Source organism: Grus americana, chromosome 7, assembly GCF_028858705.1.
Source record: "Grus americana isolate bGruAme1 chromosome 7, bGruAme1.mat, whole genome shotgun sequence".
NCBI classification, from domain to species: Eukaryota; Metazoa; Chordata; class Aves; order Gruiformes; family Gruidae; genus Grus; species Grus americana.
In genome coordinates this window covers 15,111,975-15,127,636 of record NC_072858.1, presented here as the reverse complement: position 1 = coordinate 15,127,636, position 15,662 = coordinate 15,111,975, and the positions used below count along the sequence as shown (strand labels likewise).

At 50.2% G+C, this 15,662-nt stretch overlaps 1 protein-coding gene across 8 annotated transcripts in view; it reads right to left on the bottom strand.

Moving 5' to 3' along the window:
• Positions 1 to 12,004: 12,004 nt before the first annotated feature.
• The window catches only part of SLF2 (SMC5-SMC6 complex localization factor 2), a 44,957-nt gene continuing 41,299 nt past the window's right edge, over positions 12,005 to 15,662 (bottom strand). For 4 of the 8 annotated variants that reach the window (XM_054831397.1, XM_054831396.1, XM_054831393.1 and 1 more), the window contains one exon: positions 12,005 to 14,025. In XM_054831397.1, the coding sequence (XP_054687372.1) occupies positions 13,957 to 14,025 (69 nt within the window). In that variant the 3' untranslated portion in view covers positions 12,005 to 13,956. Of the gene's footprint in view, positions 14,814 to 15,662 lie in introns of all 8 variants that reach the window. The other 4 variants (XR_008577839.1, XR_008577840.1, XM_054831395.1 and 1 more) reach the window with 4 other exon arrangements.

Sequence of the window (15,662 nt, the reverse complement as noted above, 5' to 3'; positions counted from 1 at the left end):
CAGGCCTCCCAAAAGAAAAACCCTGAGCGCTGTATGTAATCAGCAGGTTGGATCTAGGGCAATTGGAAATCAGCTGGAGTGGGAGGTGGGGAGATGCTGTACCTGCACACGCTGGATTACAGCTCTCAAAGCTGGTGGGGTGGCCAGGTGCTGCTAGCCCATGGTTACAAAGCCGTGCGGTGCCCAGTCCCAGCACCAGCACCCTTGAGTCCTGGCTCATCCCTTCTGCTCCACACTAGTCTCCCACGAGGAGAGAGGTCTCCAGGAAGGGGACAAGGGTCCCCCTGGCCCTGCACACCCAGATCTGGACCCACAGCAGGGCTTAGTGCTGAGTGGGTTGTGATGAAGTTGCTCAGCATCATTTGGGGATGGGGGTCAGCACTGGCTGAGCCCTCCCCATCACCTGGACCTTTTACCTGGGAATGACAGCAGGGTGCTCCTGTGGGGAGCCCGACTGACATACCACTCTCAGGGTCCCTAAGTGCCAGGGTCCTGCCTCTCAAAAACACTGTGGGTGGGGGCGAGCAGCGAAGGCTTGAACTCCCCCAGTCCCCCATGCACTGACAGGTCTCAATGAAGGAGGGACCCATCTGGGCTGGGCACTCCTGCAGATGGGGTGGCTCCCATCCCCCTCGCACACGCTCACCAAGCAGCCACCATCCCGTCATCCGGCACGAGATGCTGGGACCTCTTCACTGTCCCCACTCCCAGGGATCCTGAGAGAACAGAGCAGAGACGCTACCCACCTCCTCCAGCACTCCCTGTCCTCCCTCCCTCACCTCTTGTATGCTCCAGCAGCTAATCACCATTTTCTCCTGTCCTTGGGCAAAACCCCAGCGTCTCTTCCACGCCTCACCACGCCTCTCCACCCACCCTGCGGAAGTGGGATGCCCATGTACCAGGAGCCGGGCTCACCTGCAGCCCTGCCTGGCCAGACCCGGAGCGCTGCTCGGGCAGCGGGAGGGCAGGCTGAAGCAGCAGGCGCTGCCTGCAAGGCAGGAATGCTTTTGGCCAGCCTGTCTTACCCAGGGATTGGGGGTTTGGGTGCTGTGAGGCAGCCAGTCCCCCACATATGCTCCTAATCCCATCCCCTGCTGTAACAGAGTTGCAGCTGGAGGCTGCGGGGCCGGTTATGGGAAGAACTGGTCCATGAGCACTGCGGAAGGGGGTGCCAGGGCTGGGACAGGGCTGCCCAAGACTCCCTCCCTCTCCAGGGCGCTGTGCACGTCCCATCCGGCAGCAATACTCCCTGCCCGTGCGGGCAGCAGAGGCAGGCGCCCTCCCACGTGGCTGCAAGCCGAACCCAGCACAAATTGGAGCTGCGTTAGCTCCTGGCCTCGCAGCGGGGTAATTAGTGCATGAGCAAAGAGCGAGCAGAGCCCATCGTGTTCGGCACTGCGTATTTACAGGCCTGAGCTTGCGAGGCTTTAATTAATTAACACGAGTCATCGGCAGCTGGAAACAGATCTATTTTCAGAGCCTTCGCCTGCTCTGCTGCCCCCATGAGATTAACTGAAGGAATTTAGGGCCCCACGAGGTTGAAGGCCAGGGCCTTGCTCTTATTTGCACGGCTTTCCCAAGAGCCAGAGTGGGATGTCTACGGCATCAGCTGAACCAGACCCGATCGTCTCCCATGCCGGTGTCCCTTTCCCCACAGAAAGGCTCTGTCGAGCAGGGGTCTTGTTTGTGCTCCAACTTCAGCACAGAGCCAGCAAGGTGGTGGAAGGAGAATTTCCCATCAGAGCTGCCCTGCAGCCCCCATCCCAGCCTAGGGGACAGCCCGGAGCAGGGAACACTTCGTATTGTGCCACAGTGCCTTGGGAAACCGCCCTTCCCACAGCCACGTGAGGAGATGAGAGCCCTCATCCTCTCTTCTCCCCATTAATCTAAACGGCCTTTAGGAAAAGGAGACGCTTTAGTGCCCTGATCACCAGCCCAGAGTCTGGTTACTGTTTAATGTCTTTTTGTTGTCACTTAAAACACCGCGTCCCACGGAGAGAGGGCTGGGCAGAGCGGGTTTGTCCCACGGGACAGCCCCGTCCACACCAGAGCCAGCTGGCCCTTGCCTGTGGGGGCAGCTGCCCGTCACAGCACAGCCCCACTGCTCCGGCACATGGCAAAGCCAGGCGGATGCCCACGACCAGCCGCCATGTTCTGGTTTGCCCGTCTCTGCTAGAAAACCCTACCCACAGCAGCGGGTAGGAACACCTGCGGACAGCCCCTTTTGCCCCTCCGATGCCCAAGGAGCCAGGGCGAAGCTGCAGCAGCTCTCACGTTTCACTTGGCACCGCACCCCCGTCCCAGCCGGCATCCCAGATGACACGAGGAATTATAACAGGGCCACAGCGCCGTGAAATATTGATGGGATTAGTGCGGATCAGCTCTCCCAGCGCACATGCTGCGCTCACCCCGAGCCTGGGAGCCAGCGACCTGCACGTGCTCAGGTTGCAGCTCAGCACCCGGGGCGGCAGCGCTGCCAGAGGCTCCCTGCCGGACCCCCAGCCAGAGACATTTCTCCAGCCGCTGCCAGCCTGCAGCCTTCCTGGGGGGACATGGGGGACCCCATCACAGCACAAGATGACATGCATGAAGTTGCTTAATACACAACACTGCTGTGCCTCAGGCTCTGCTGGGGATGAAGCATTATCTGGTTTGGTTGTATCTCAGCACCCACTGCCACCCTGTGCCCCAAGGGACCCCCACCCTGCCTGCAGCCCCGAAACATGCCAGCCCCCAGGCTCCATCTCCTCCAGCCCCCTTGTCCCCTCCCAAGTTCATCCCACATGGCCAGGACCATAGGGGATGCCCTGTTCACGGGGGTGTCCTGGGTGACTGGCAGGGGACCCCCACCCTCCCCACTGCTGTGTGCCCCTGCTCACACCACTAGGAACCAGGTTTTGCTGGGAAGACGATTTCATTATGGATCACAGCGGCCTAAATGCAAACAGCTCAGCAGGATCAAATAACAACCAGCATTAAATGGGAAATACGCTGGCAGGGGTGCACACCATGGCAGCAGCACGTCGCAAAGCTCCCAGTGATGGGGTGCGGCACCGATGGGGTGTCAGTGCCTATTGAACCCACGGGGCTGACAAGGATCTGCAGCCTTTGGTAGGAAACTGCTTCCCGAGGCAGGTCTGGCTCCTCCCCAGCAGTGCGGGCAGCCTGCCTGTCCCTGGGCAAGAGAAGTGAGATAAAACCCCAGTGCCTGGGATTTGGTTTGCCAACCTCTGCGGTCTGAGGGGCAGCGGGCAGCCAACCATTTCAAGCTGCTCTCCAGACTGGTTTGAAAGCCAGCTAGGAGTTACAAAATCACAGCACTCCAGGAGCTGGGGATTTATGAAACCCACAAAAGAGTTGTGAAACTCACGCTAAAGCCATGCCAGCCCGCACCATGCCGAGAGGCGTGTTATAACGTCAAAACCACCGGCGGAAAAATGGGTACTTTTCCCTTTCGACACGAGAAAGCAACAACGACCAAACCAACCTTTCCCTGGGCCTCTCCATCCCCCAACTATGCTGCAAGACTGGCGTCACCCCTTTGCCTGCCTCCGTGGAAGAAAAGCCAGCGGGGAGCATGCCAGCCCCGTGCCACAGGGTCAGTCTCACTGCTCCAGCATCTGCCATCTTGGCGGTCCCCTCTGCCTGCCCCAGGACCAGCCTGCCCAGGCTCCAGGCTGGCAGCGCTGCATGAAGCAGAGGAGCAGAAAAGACACACTGGTGATGCCTGGAGCCCGGCAGCGGCACTCAGGGCTTCCCAGCAGCTAAGCGCACGCTTGCCAGGCTTGGCTTTGTTTCTTGAGAGCGTCATGGACTCATCAAGCCAAGCGTGATGCTCCACAGATTAGCCCCGGGGAAAGAAAAATATTCCAGTGGGCACAGAGTATGAAAGGCTCGGGAGCCTCTTCCCTTCGAGTCATTGAGCAAACTTTCCAAACCACTGTTTCTTCGGGCTGAGAGCCAGCAAGGAAAATTACAATTGCAGAAGAATTTGTCTGAGAAAGTTATAAGGAGCTGGAAAAAGGCAGGGGCAGGCCAGAAGGCAGCTGAACAGCCAGCCCATGCTGCAGCCGCTCCAGCCCAGGGCTCGGTTTCAGGTAGGGACGAGACTTTTCCCCCAGCTCAGTACAGCAGCAGAGCTGCTGCCCCGACTTCCCACAAGATCAGATGCTGGATTTCTCCCCTGTAAGTGTTTGGCAGTGGAAATTGGGATGTTTTGCCCAAGGCCATTTGTTGATGAAGGCTGCCAGGTGCCAGCAGCCCCAACCATGGAGCCGAATGTGGTGCCAGGGCAGATTTTCTCAGGGGAGAAGCAGCTGAGTCACAGCAGCCTCCGATCTGTTCCCACAAGCCCGTCTGCGAGAGACACGCGGGAGTTCACAGAGGACAGGTGCTCACACGGGCAGCCAGCGGGGTTTGGTTTGCTCGTCTGCAAACCTCTCCGAGCTGGCAGAAAGCATCTTCCTGGCTCGGGATCTGTCGGCAGCACACCTGCGGGGAAGGGCTGGTGAGACTGGGGGGGGGGCAGGCTCCTGCCCTGCCTTTCAATTGGCCAGGGCTGCTTTGGGATGCTCCTGCAGCACGGGGGGCAAACACCAGCAACCGCTGGAGAGGCAAGGGTGGCGTTTCGGGGCCCGACACGGGGTCTCATCCCGGCTCTGGGGCAGGAGCAGGACCGGGATGGCTGCAGGCAGGGACAGGGCAGAGCCGCAGCTCCAGCCCCAGGAGGTGACACGTGGCTCCAGCCCTGGGAGAAGCGGCTGGCTCGGCTGGACATAGGCAACCCCTCCGCCCTTCCCAGCTGCTCCCAGTAAAAGCAGGCGGGCTCAAGTCTGGCCAGGGAGCATGGGGTTCTCCCCAGCATGGCTGGTCGGGTCCCTGACTCACACTGCCAACAGCGGCAACACACAGCCCTGGGGATGCACGGGGCCTGGGGCAACACCGGTGCCTTTTAAGAGCTGCCCTTTTGGGTGAGCTAACCCACACCCCCAGAGCTAAAGCCAGGAGGGTGTAACGGCCCCCAGCACCCACCCCCTGGGCCAGGATCCACATCCCCATGGCTTTGCCGTTTGGCCATCTGAGCCCCCGTGCCTGAGTGACCTCTCCCCAGCCCTGCCTTGCTCCAGCCCGAAGGCTGACCCGTGGTGCCTCTCCGTCCCAGGCATCACCTCCTTCCCAGTGCTGCCATCACCGCCACCAAAGAAGAAACAACCCGAGCAGTGCAGTAAATAACCCCCTGCGCACAGGCAGAGCGCTGGCAAGCAGAGCCGGGCGCATCCATCACTCTCACGGTTTTTCTTCGGCTCTGACACTTTGATAGGGGCGAGGGGGTGGGGGAAGGAGAGGAGCTTCCAAAATTTATGAGCTCGGATTTAAAAATACATCTCCTTGAAGCGCTGCAAAACCCGGAGATGGTGAAGGCGAGTGGCTTAAAAGCTACCCTCGGGAATGAATGCGAAAGCTGTGCCTACCTCGGAAAGAAGGATTTGGGAGACCAGCGTAGCTGATGTTGCAAACCATGTCTCTGTTGGGATCGTTTTGCAAGTCACGGCTCTCCGTGCCACGCATGACAAGTGAAATGAAAGGCAGGGGTAACAAATGACATGTTAAAATCCCTCCAGCCCTATGGTAACATCAACCTTAGCGCAGATAGGATTTGGACTGTCACCTTCAATCTCCCAGAGTTTCTCCTCTACATCCCTGACCTCCCGCTGCTCCACGCATAGCCAGTCTCCCAGCCCCGTTTGGAAACAGGTCCCCTTATGCAAAGAAAAGAGCTTATAGCTATAAATTTAGCTGAAAACATCTCTACCACAGGGAATCACATATCAAATAATAAAGCCGAACGAATGTCAGGAAGTACAACCACGATATCAGAGTCCTTGGTCTTTACAGATGGACTCTCCCTCAGCAGGGTGCCGCAGAATGAGCAGCTGAAAAATGTTACCCAGTCATTAAAAACATCTAAAAGTAATTTAGCCTGAGTGACAATGATGCTCAAAGCAAGTTATTTGTCTGGTGAGATAAAATGAGCTATTTCAAGCTCGTTTTTTGTTGTAGTTTTCTTTTAAAGTCAGAAAGGACTGAAAAACACTGAGCAGAGCGCCCTGCCGCAAAGCCCTGGTGCAGCGGCAGCGGCACGGTGTGGGGAGCGTCACCGCGAGCTGCCCCGATCCCTCCTGCCATCGTGCTCCCACCGCCTCTGGAAGGATGCTCGGAACAGACCGGGAAGACGGTCCCTGGGGCCATCGCTGCATCTCCGCTGAGTTACAGTGCCATTTAGGATGATGGTTTTGCCATGGAAACATCTCCCTCCTAACAACAGATCTATCAGCACGTGTCCCAAAAGCAGCCCAGCATTAATTACGTGGTAATTTTTGCTTCCTTGCGACAGAGGCCAGAGTCTTACCCTACCAATGCTGTTGTTTTTTTTAAAAATTAAACAGATTTCTGAGTTAACCCATCAAAAGCATTGCATGAGCCCAAGGTTCCTCTAGAATGACCTCGTAAGGAGATTTTTGGTGCGCTCTTTAGATACAGTGTTAAATATTTCAGGTGAAACATAACTCTTTTAAGTGAAGCCAGCCTTGCTCTGAAGATCCAAATCAGTGAAATTTCTCTGCAGCCTTCGGAAATTGATTTGCTTCTTGCTGGTACCATCTCCCTGTACGGTTCAACTGAGTTTATGTATTCCGAAGCTTGATTATTTATTTTTTTTCCCCCTATGCAATCAGATTTTGGGAAGCTGTGGTGAGTTGCCTTAGAAGCAGTTTTTGTCCTCAGGTGTTTTCTGAGCATGCTGCATCCATCACATCCTGGTGCTTTAGCACATCTCTCTAAAAATGGTACGTTCGAGTCAGCTGAATTCTTTTGATTCATGTTCCTGCATATCCATACAGCTAATTTACCTTTATTAAAAAAAACAAGAAAGAAGACAAGAAGAGGGAGCTATTAAGAAGGACAGTGTCAAGGCCAGCAGAGCAAGTGCTGGAGGGCTGGGTTAATGAGCTGCCGTCCGAGCGCCCAGGCTGGCTGGAGCCAGGAGCTGCTGTCCCAGCAGGGCTGACTCATTCCTTCATCGGGCAGAAGCAGGCTGCGGAGTCCTGCACCCCTCTTTCGGCTACTCCCTAAGCTCCAGGGTCCGTGGCTAACCCCACTCGCTCCAGCCACCTCTGCCGGTGTTTTCCTGGGGGGGTCCTGGCTGTGTTGGGCTCGGGCCAACCCCCCTACCCAGCCCCAGCCGCATCCCTGTGCTTCGGGGAGAAGGTGAAATGGGAATACGGATAAATCCATCTGCCCTCGCGTCTCACACGAAGGCCGCCCCGTTCGCCTCCCACGGCCGGACAAACACACTGCCTCCCCCCCTGCCTGCGCCAGCAATGTCACCGAGCTGCTCCCTTGCAAGGACACTTCCAAGGCAAGGGAACGGGGATTTGCAAGACACCCGTCATGATCGTTTATTCTTGTCATTTCTGACCCCTCAGGGTAAGAACAACATCAGAGCACTGCAGGCACGAAACAACAAGCTTTGTAGGTCATATCAGCGTGTAAACTACCATTAGGAACCACAGCACGGAGCATGAATAATACTGCCTTTATTCCACCGTATACCTCAACGCCCTTTAAATAAATGTAAATGGTTATTTATGGATGGGGTTTGTATGAGACATTTGCTCAGGAACACAGCGCTAAAACGGAGCTGGAGCAATAAGTTTACTCTCTCCCCTATATATAAGTCAGAGCAACTGCAGCACTGATAGGCTTAGTGATAGCCCAAGGGATCCCAGGCAAAAGAAGAGCAGTGAGATCACAGTAAATCTTCCTTACACAGATTTATGCTCTATCCATTAAGCCAGAGCCACAAAACATACGTCCTTCCAATGCCACCCTCCTCTCTGCGAAGGACAGGAGGGCAGAAAAAACTTTGAAGGACTCCAAACCTGGAAAGGGACCTTCAAGAACAGATCGCATCATTTCTGAAAAGCAGCAAACAGTCAACCTCGACGGCTTTCCTTAAATCCTTTCAGCAAATAATGACCTCGATTGCCAAAAATGATCTGATAATGCAAAGGCAGTGAGAGATGCACAGTGAGTCATCATCTCCCAAGCAGGTTGAACTCCCTTTTGTCTTTGCAGCGACAGAAGCCACGCTCCCAGCTGGAGCAGGGTGAGGTTGCCCCCAAGAGGCAAATCTAACACAGCAACTAGAGAGGGAAAATGCTGAATGTTCTGAAGGTACCACATAGGAAGGATTTTTTTAAAAGACCTCCTCATATTCCCTTATTTTTATTTCCCCGTAGCAGAAAACATCTATGGATGGGGTGGGAGGGGAGGGGAGAGGGAGGAGGCCAGGCGTTACTGTATTCTGCTGGAGCTCCTGCACCACACGACCTGTTTTCCTGGTCTCCCTTGCAGTGTCATTAGAAAGATCAAAAAAAGTCACTGGGTTTTCTTCAGCCACATGAGACATTTGATGCCATACACCTCGCTGGGCTCCTTCTGAGAAAGGGCTGGCAGCACCTTCAACAGCAACTTCTGTCTCAGGAGTGGGAGAGACACGACAGACAGTTTTGGAAACTATGAGATGACACCAAAATCCTGTCCCCCTCGCAGGGGGTAGAGGAGCAGGACAGATGCCGGGGGTACCTCCCCAGCACACGCTCTCCACCCTCCAGGGATCAGCAGCATAAAGCTTTCTCAGCCAGGGATGGCTGCTTTGATTTTGTAGACCCTGATGGATTTTTCTGCCGCGAAACCCTCTTTGAACCTCTAAGCTTTTAGCATCCACAACATCCTGAGGCAAGCAAATCCCCAGCTCTTGTCTCCTTTTGTTTGCTTTGAGCCTTCCTGCTAATAAAAGAACTAAAGAGTCTGAAGCCAAATTACAGAGAGCCATTGAATAACTTCTTGCTATTTACCCTTTTTTAGGCCATTTGATTGTCGAGCTCTCCATCTCACTTTCCAACATTAAAACTATTCCCAAGCTGGAGAGACACAGCAGACTTGGGGCCACAACAATTTATTCCTGTCCTATACACACACACACACATGCAGATTCCCTCCCAATGGGCTAAACCTGTGACATAAACCAGACTTAAACTATTCCTGGAGCTACTTTTCAGGAGGACACAGTTTAAATACCCCAGCTGAGATGTACCCAGGGTACTCACTGCTCCTGTGCCGGGCTCCTTGGGGGTCCCCCTGCCCCGCTCAGCCGGAGAACATCCCCACATTCCCAGCACCGAGCCCCTGCTGCAGCACCCCAGCTTACTGTCAGCTCCAAACTGGAAGCGTCATCTCCAAAATGACTGTCGCGCTGGCTCCTGCCAGACTCTTAATTACGAAGGAGGCTGACACAGTTTCTCAGCAAACGGTGTGCGCATACTGCAGGGAAAAACAGAATGAGGGCAAGAGGAAAAAATGGGCTAATAAGAGAAAATCAAGTGGAGGGAAAAACACGTTGTGCTGTGCAAACCTTACCATAACAATGCTGGAGCCCAAAATACTGGAAAAAAAAAATAGGTTAGTACACAGGGGAGGCAGGCAGTGCTCCACAAACGTGGAGGAGAGCTGATATGCAGTGCAGCACCTCAGCATCCTCATCTGCCAGGCCTCTCCCTGCAGCTTGGGTTAGGGCAAATCAATGTGTCTGAGAGCCTGAACAATACCGACTCAAGCGCCCACAGCCACCCTGCATGATTTACGCTACCTTTATAAAAGCCTGCAGCGTGAATAAAGCATGAAACTTAATGCCTAGCCATCTTCTCCCCACCACCGAGCCCGGCAGCTTTAAGTTATTATTTTTATTCCAGTCGCAGCCTGGTTGTAAGCCCGGAGAGGAAAGGAACCCCCTGCTCCTGCCTGCGCTCCGAGAGCCAGGACTTTCATCTCCAAGCAGGCTTTGAGAAAAGAAAGCCTGAGACCCAGAGGCAAAGCCATGGAGCCCGCAAGGTGAGCCCCAGCTCACAGCACTTGCTGCTCGGGTGAAGGATGCTCGCCCGGTAGCACAAAACTAGCAAAAGCCTATTTACCCCTTCTGCTTTTCTCTGCGAGAGGGAAGGAGCATCCATCACTTGCCTGGCTTCGGGCAGCTGCAGCAGCGAATGCAAACCCAAAGGGAAGCACTGGGAAAAGGGTGTGTGAAAATGGCCCTGTGGCCAGCAGCCCTCCCCTACACACCATACGGGACAAACCTGCCTTGAAAAGCTTTAGGTCTCCCCCCAGGCTGATGGCAAAGACGCCTTGATGACAATGAAGGGAACAATTCCAGTTTCCATCCCCTCCCCTATGACCTCCCTGTAGGGAACTGGGAGGTGGCAGGAAGCTGAAGATGAAACACTAGCAGCAGCTCACCCCGCAGAGACAGGGGAGGCATTCAAAAGAGTGTGACACATCCAAATGCTGCCTAAAAGTCACCTGAAAATACATCTTAACCAGCAGCCTAGAAGCATGGGGACCAGCTTTCAGCACCCAGGCCAGAATATCATGACGGGAAGATGTGAATGGTTTTCCTCTCTCATCACTCAGCCCTACTTTTGACACCAGATAAAATATTCCCTTTCAAATTCCTTACTGCAAAGGCAAAGCAGCGCTGACTGAGAAAAGTGGCAGTCAGGCAAAACTAAAAGCACCTCCACAAGGAGAAGCCCTTCAAGGAATTTACTTTCTCTAGGATCCTCCTGCACACCGAAAGCCCTTTTCAACACTAGATAAGAAGGGGCCCCACCAGAAAAGCTGGCAAAACATCCACAAGGCAAAACATCAAGGTATTTCACTGCCCGGGGCGGGGGGGAGGGGAAGATAGGAAAATGACAATTTGAACGTCATTAAGAGCGTTCTGATAAACCACAAAGAATGAGCTAAATCCACTAATGATTGTCCGACCTCTCTGGGCAGCTCCTTTGGAGCTCCAAGGGTGGATCCCACTGCAGCTGCCGAGATTCCTACAAGCTCATCAAGCCTCTTCTCTGCTCACCAGGCTGGCTCGCCACGCAGTGCCCAGCCAGTGCTGAGCCTTTTCTCTTTTTCAGGGCACCGAAACACCAGTAACTGCCCCTCTGACACAGCGTTTCCCACTGGGGAACTCTGAGCAAGAAGTTTCTCAAGAGCTGGTAAGCCCAAGGAACAAGTGCCCAGAAGTAGGAGGGTCATCTCCAGCAGCACCCTGATTTGCCCCTTCCAGTGGAAAAGTCGCACAAACACTAAAAGCCAGTGGAATAAAAACAAACAAACCCAACCCAGAGATACTATGCTATACTTACAGGTCACCTGGGAAAGAAGAAAAATAAACATACAAGACCAGTGTTAATACTGTGGCTTGAAGGATTCCTGCTAGCGATGGGGTCAGCGTAAGAATCCTTTCTAACCCAACGACCTAGAAGTACTCACTTGTATCTCCAAGAGACAGTGTAGTCTCTCACAGCCCATGCACCTCGTGCCCACCCTGGGCCAGGCCATCTCAGACCCAGAGCTGGCTGCCGGACAATGTGAAGCACGGACACCTTTGATAGAGACAGACCTGGCTCATCTGGGCTCAGAAAACTAACGCTGCAGTATCCATCCCTCATTATTAAAAAAGTCTTTTTCCACACTGAAACGCTACCTCTAAAATCCGATCATGTAGCAATCTCACCAGCTGCTCTGCTGATAACAACGGCACACTTCACATGTTTGTTCCAGTCATCTGCTTTTCCCAAAGATACTCTCAGCTCCACTATCAGCTTTGGGGACTTCAGAGAGTTCCTGCAGCCACCACATCAATGAAGCGTGCATGTCCTATTGACCTTCAGCCAGACCTACCTGCAAGCCATTAATCACTTCTGAAATCCCCATCCATTACCAAGTTCCACAACAGGAACAGTGAGAATATGAGATGTGCAAATAGTTTCACTGGCAGGTTTCTTAAAAAAGAAAAATATGCTTCTGGCTTGAAGTTGAAGCCATACAGAGGCTTGTCAGAAAATAAAATAATTTTTAAAAAAGACAAAGAGACACAAATGTATATTTTATAGTTGGCCTTTAATTTTTTGTCTGTGATTACTGCAATAAAGTGCACCTAATTTCACATGAAATGAGAAAACATGGCTCTTAATATAGCCAACATAATATCAAAAGATAAACCTCAGTGCAAAATGCTTGTCTGAAGACAACCAAAGCAGTTAAGACATTTACTGTGCAAACAGCCTTTTCCAATGCATGTGACTTCTGGCTGGGGGCCAGTAAATGAGTCGGCAAAACACAACAGCAGCAGGTTTGCTATTTCATTTCCAGGAGTCCTGAAGCAGAGCTCAGCTCAGCTGTCCCTTGTAAAGACGCTGCAGTGATGCTTCAGGATCATCTCTCTAAGGATGCTGATGAGCTCCAACTCAACCCACGTCTAGACTTAAGCAACTGGGGAACTACTACTCGGCTACAAAACGGATGGATGAAAACTCCAGACAAAGCAGGAGGGGGAAGAGAGGAGGAAAATGCCAGAATGTATACACAGGCATTAAGCATGAAAACACAGGACTGGCTGAACTAAGAATTACTTCGAGACCTTCTCCATTTATAGCAAGCTAATCAGCTGCAAACCCAAGAACTACGACGTGTGCGGTAAGACCAAAATAGAACCCACAGCCTTTTGTTTGTGAAATGGAGCTGGGGCATGCCCATTTTGTGTAGGGACGTTTCATTAGAAAAGCATGTCTGGTTTTATTTTTTCATTGTTCTGTTAAATAAAAGTAAATATCAAAGTGGTTATTTCATCTGGAAAAAAAAAAAGTCAGCAGTTTCAATGTGCTTTGAACTGCAGTACAAAAGCTGTTCATCTAAACCCCTCCCCTTCTCCAAAATATACAGGACAGCAACTTCAACTTTACATGGTAAGAAAATATATACACATTACATACAGTAAACATATGCTGCAATTTTTTTAAACTTTATACAACATTAGTGAAAAAAAAATATAAACATTAATAAAATTACATACAATATATTCAAACATAGTAAGCAACTGCTACCAGAGGGAAGGTTGATAGATATTAAAGACAGGCAGAGCAAAGGATGGCATTGCCATACCTATGTAACACCATGCAGGTTTTCTTAGCCTAAAGCAGTTCTATTGTCAAACAAAGATACCCTTTGAGGTAGATTCTTCCAATTCTTAAATAACATGTTGAGATTAACAAAGAGGGATTTTCTCCCACCCCCCGCCCTCCCCCCAATGCCACGAGCATAACTTGTTTGAACAAAGATAAGCTGATTATCCTGTGAAGGGCACAGAGACATGGCAGTCTTAGGCTAACTCTCTAAATTGAAATGAAAGACAAAACATTTAATATGAATTTGCAAATAAAACACCTTCCCTATAAGACACGTGTCCATTGTATAGCAGTTCCTTTATATGTAATATACATACTTAAATTTGAAGGTCTGGGGGTTTGTTATTTTTTTTTAAGCCTTATTTTACATTCTTATCTTAGAAAGTTATAGGGAATTTATCATACAAGACAAGACAGGGTAATCTACAAAAATTAAAAGGAAGCAGTATTATAAAACGTGCATGTTGATATTACTAAAAATCTCACTTGTTAGGGGAGCCCCAGCTGGTGTTTCTACCCAATACCTTAATTTTCTCTTTGTACATACACACATCCTACGGACAAACCACAGTGTTAAGATTTAAATGACAGCATTTGCACAGAGAGCACAAAAGGAGATCACATCTTCCTTTGATTATTTTACAAACAGCTCTTGGAGCTCTGTGCACATACTGCGTGTGTGGCAAGACTTCACACAAAGGAATTCAGACCTCATAGGGCCTTCACAGTTTTTACATACATGGCCAAATGCTCATCTCCTTGAATCTCCATTGAGTTGATACTTCAGGAACAGTATTTTCTCCATTTAGAGCAAGTGCTGAAGCTAGAGAACAAATACAGATATGCTCGTTTCTTGAAGACCAGTACGACAACTTCATTTATAACTTGGTCTTATAAAATCACTTCCTGTGCAGTCACATTTGTTGCATAAATGAATTAATGCCTGAAGAGGAGGAATTTAAGTTAAAATGAATGCGTCACTGTAATAACAAGTTCTATTCTGTTATTTGATAAAACACAACGACAGAGCAAAGAACCATCCACTTAATCTGTCTGGGCACAGCCACTCTTTAAGCTCTGTTTCCACCATCAGTGAACACAAGAGCAGTCACTTGTTCACGTGCAACTGCTGTATTTTGTATTTTTTTTAGAGACACTGGAGGGTCATACCAATTCTGCTTTGCAGATTAACATGTGCAAGCAATTCTGTTATTCAGCCCAGTTCTGAACCACTTCCTCACCTGCTCACATCAGGAGAGGTCTAACACTGTTTCTGAACTCGCAATCCATGTCACAGGGCAGTACTTTCCCAGCCATCCTAAAACAATGCTTGCACGTTTGTGCTGGCAAGAAAACCAATTCATACAGTTTTCAAGTATGTCTTGTGATTAACAATGGAAATGAGAAAACTTCCCTCAGCTTTCAATATGATAAAATATTTCTACCCAATTCAGACAGGGCTATAGAAATTGCTGGGTTTTTTTCAGCTCACCCACTTCAATTTTTCAGGATTTGTAGTAAAAGCAACGTTAGTCAAAGTAGATCCTTATGTTTCTAGTATTTGCCTGATTGAAACTCAAGTTCTAACTCAGGTGACTGATTTCTTCTGTTCCGACCAAGGCAAAGCTCCATTCATTCTACATCTTCCTTTATTTCAGAGTTTTTACTGTTATTTTCCCTGAACTAGGCAAGACTTCACAAATCTGGCTCCCAGAAGTCATGCAGTTTTCCCTAAATAATAAAAACAAAATAGTAAACAAGTCAGAAAACCAACGATGAGAGTAGGCAAACGCTTAGCTTAAGATCACCACAATGTGTTGCAAGTCCCTAGAATTTTATTCTGAAACACTTGCCAGTTTCCCCATATGTGGGAATCAACTCCAAATATCTCTGACAAAACAACTCTGAAAGAGCTACATCATTATCAACTTTCATAAATTGCTAAGCAGCTTCTGCAGCTATGTGTTACTGTCTAATTCCCTTCCCCCTCTGTAACAAGAAATGTCACACCCACTACAAATTATGTCTTTTTTGCACATTGCTGGGAGTGATTTGTCTTTACAGACAAATGGTTGATTACACAATTTTTAACTGAAATCAATACTAAGTGTATATGTCTAATTTAAATTTAGGTAAGTGATACACTACATTACTGGAAAGCTAAGCTTTTCCAAGACAGGTAGCTTTATATTCCAAGACAGGACTCAAAACAGTTGGCCTGATTATGTTACAAAAGGAACCTTACAGCTCTAGACTGGAAGAAACAGCTCTGAACTCGGATATCAGTAGAAATTATCCACCTATTCCACCAAGGCCAGCTAGATATCATGAAGGCAAATATTAATGAAAGACTAATCACGACATTATTTACAACTGCATACTTTTACAGAGCATGAAAGGCTTTTCCTAATCATTGCCTGACATTCCACACATTCAAAGGGGGAGGAGTTATCAAGAGCCGTTAAACATACATGGACAGAGTCTTGGACTTAAGTAGTCTTGAAGTCACACAGTGCCAGACCACACAGGAAGTGCATCACTGCATTCCTGCCCCAACGTCCTTTTCGAAGCATCTGCTAA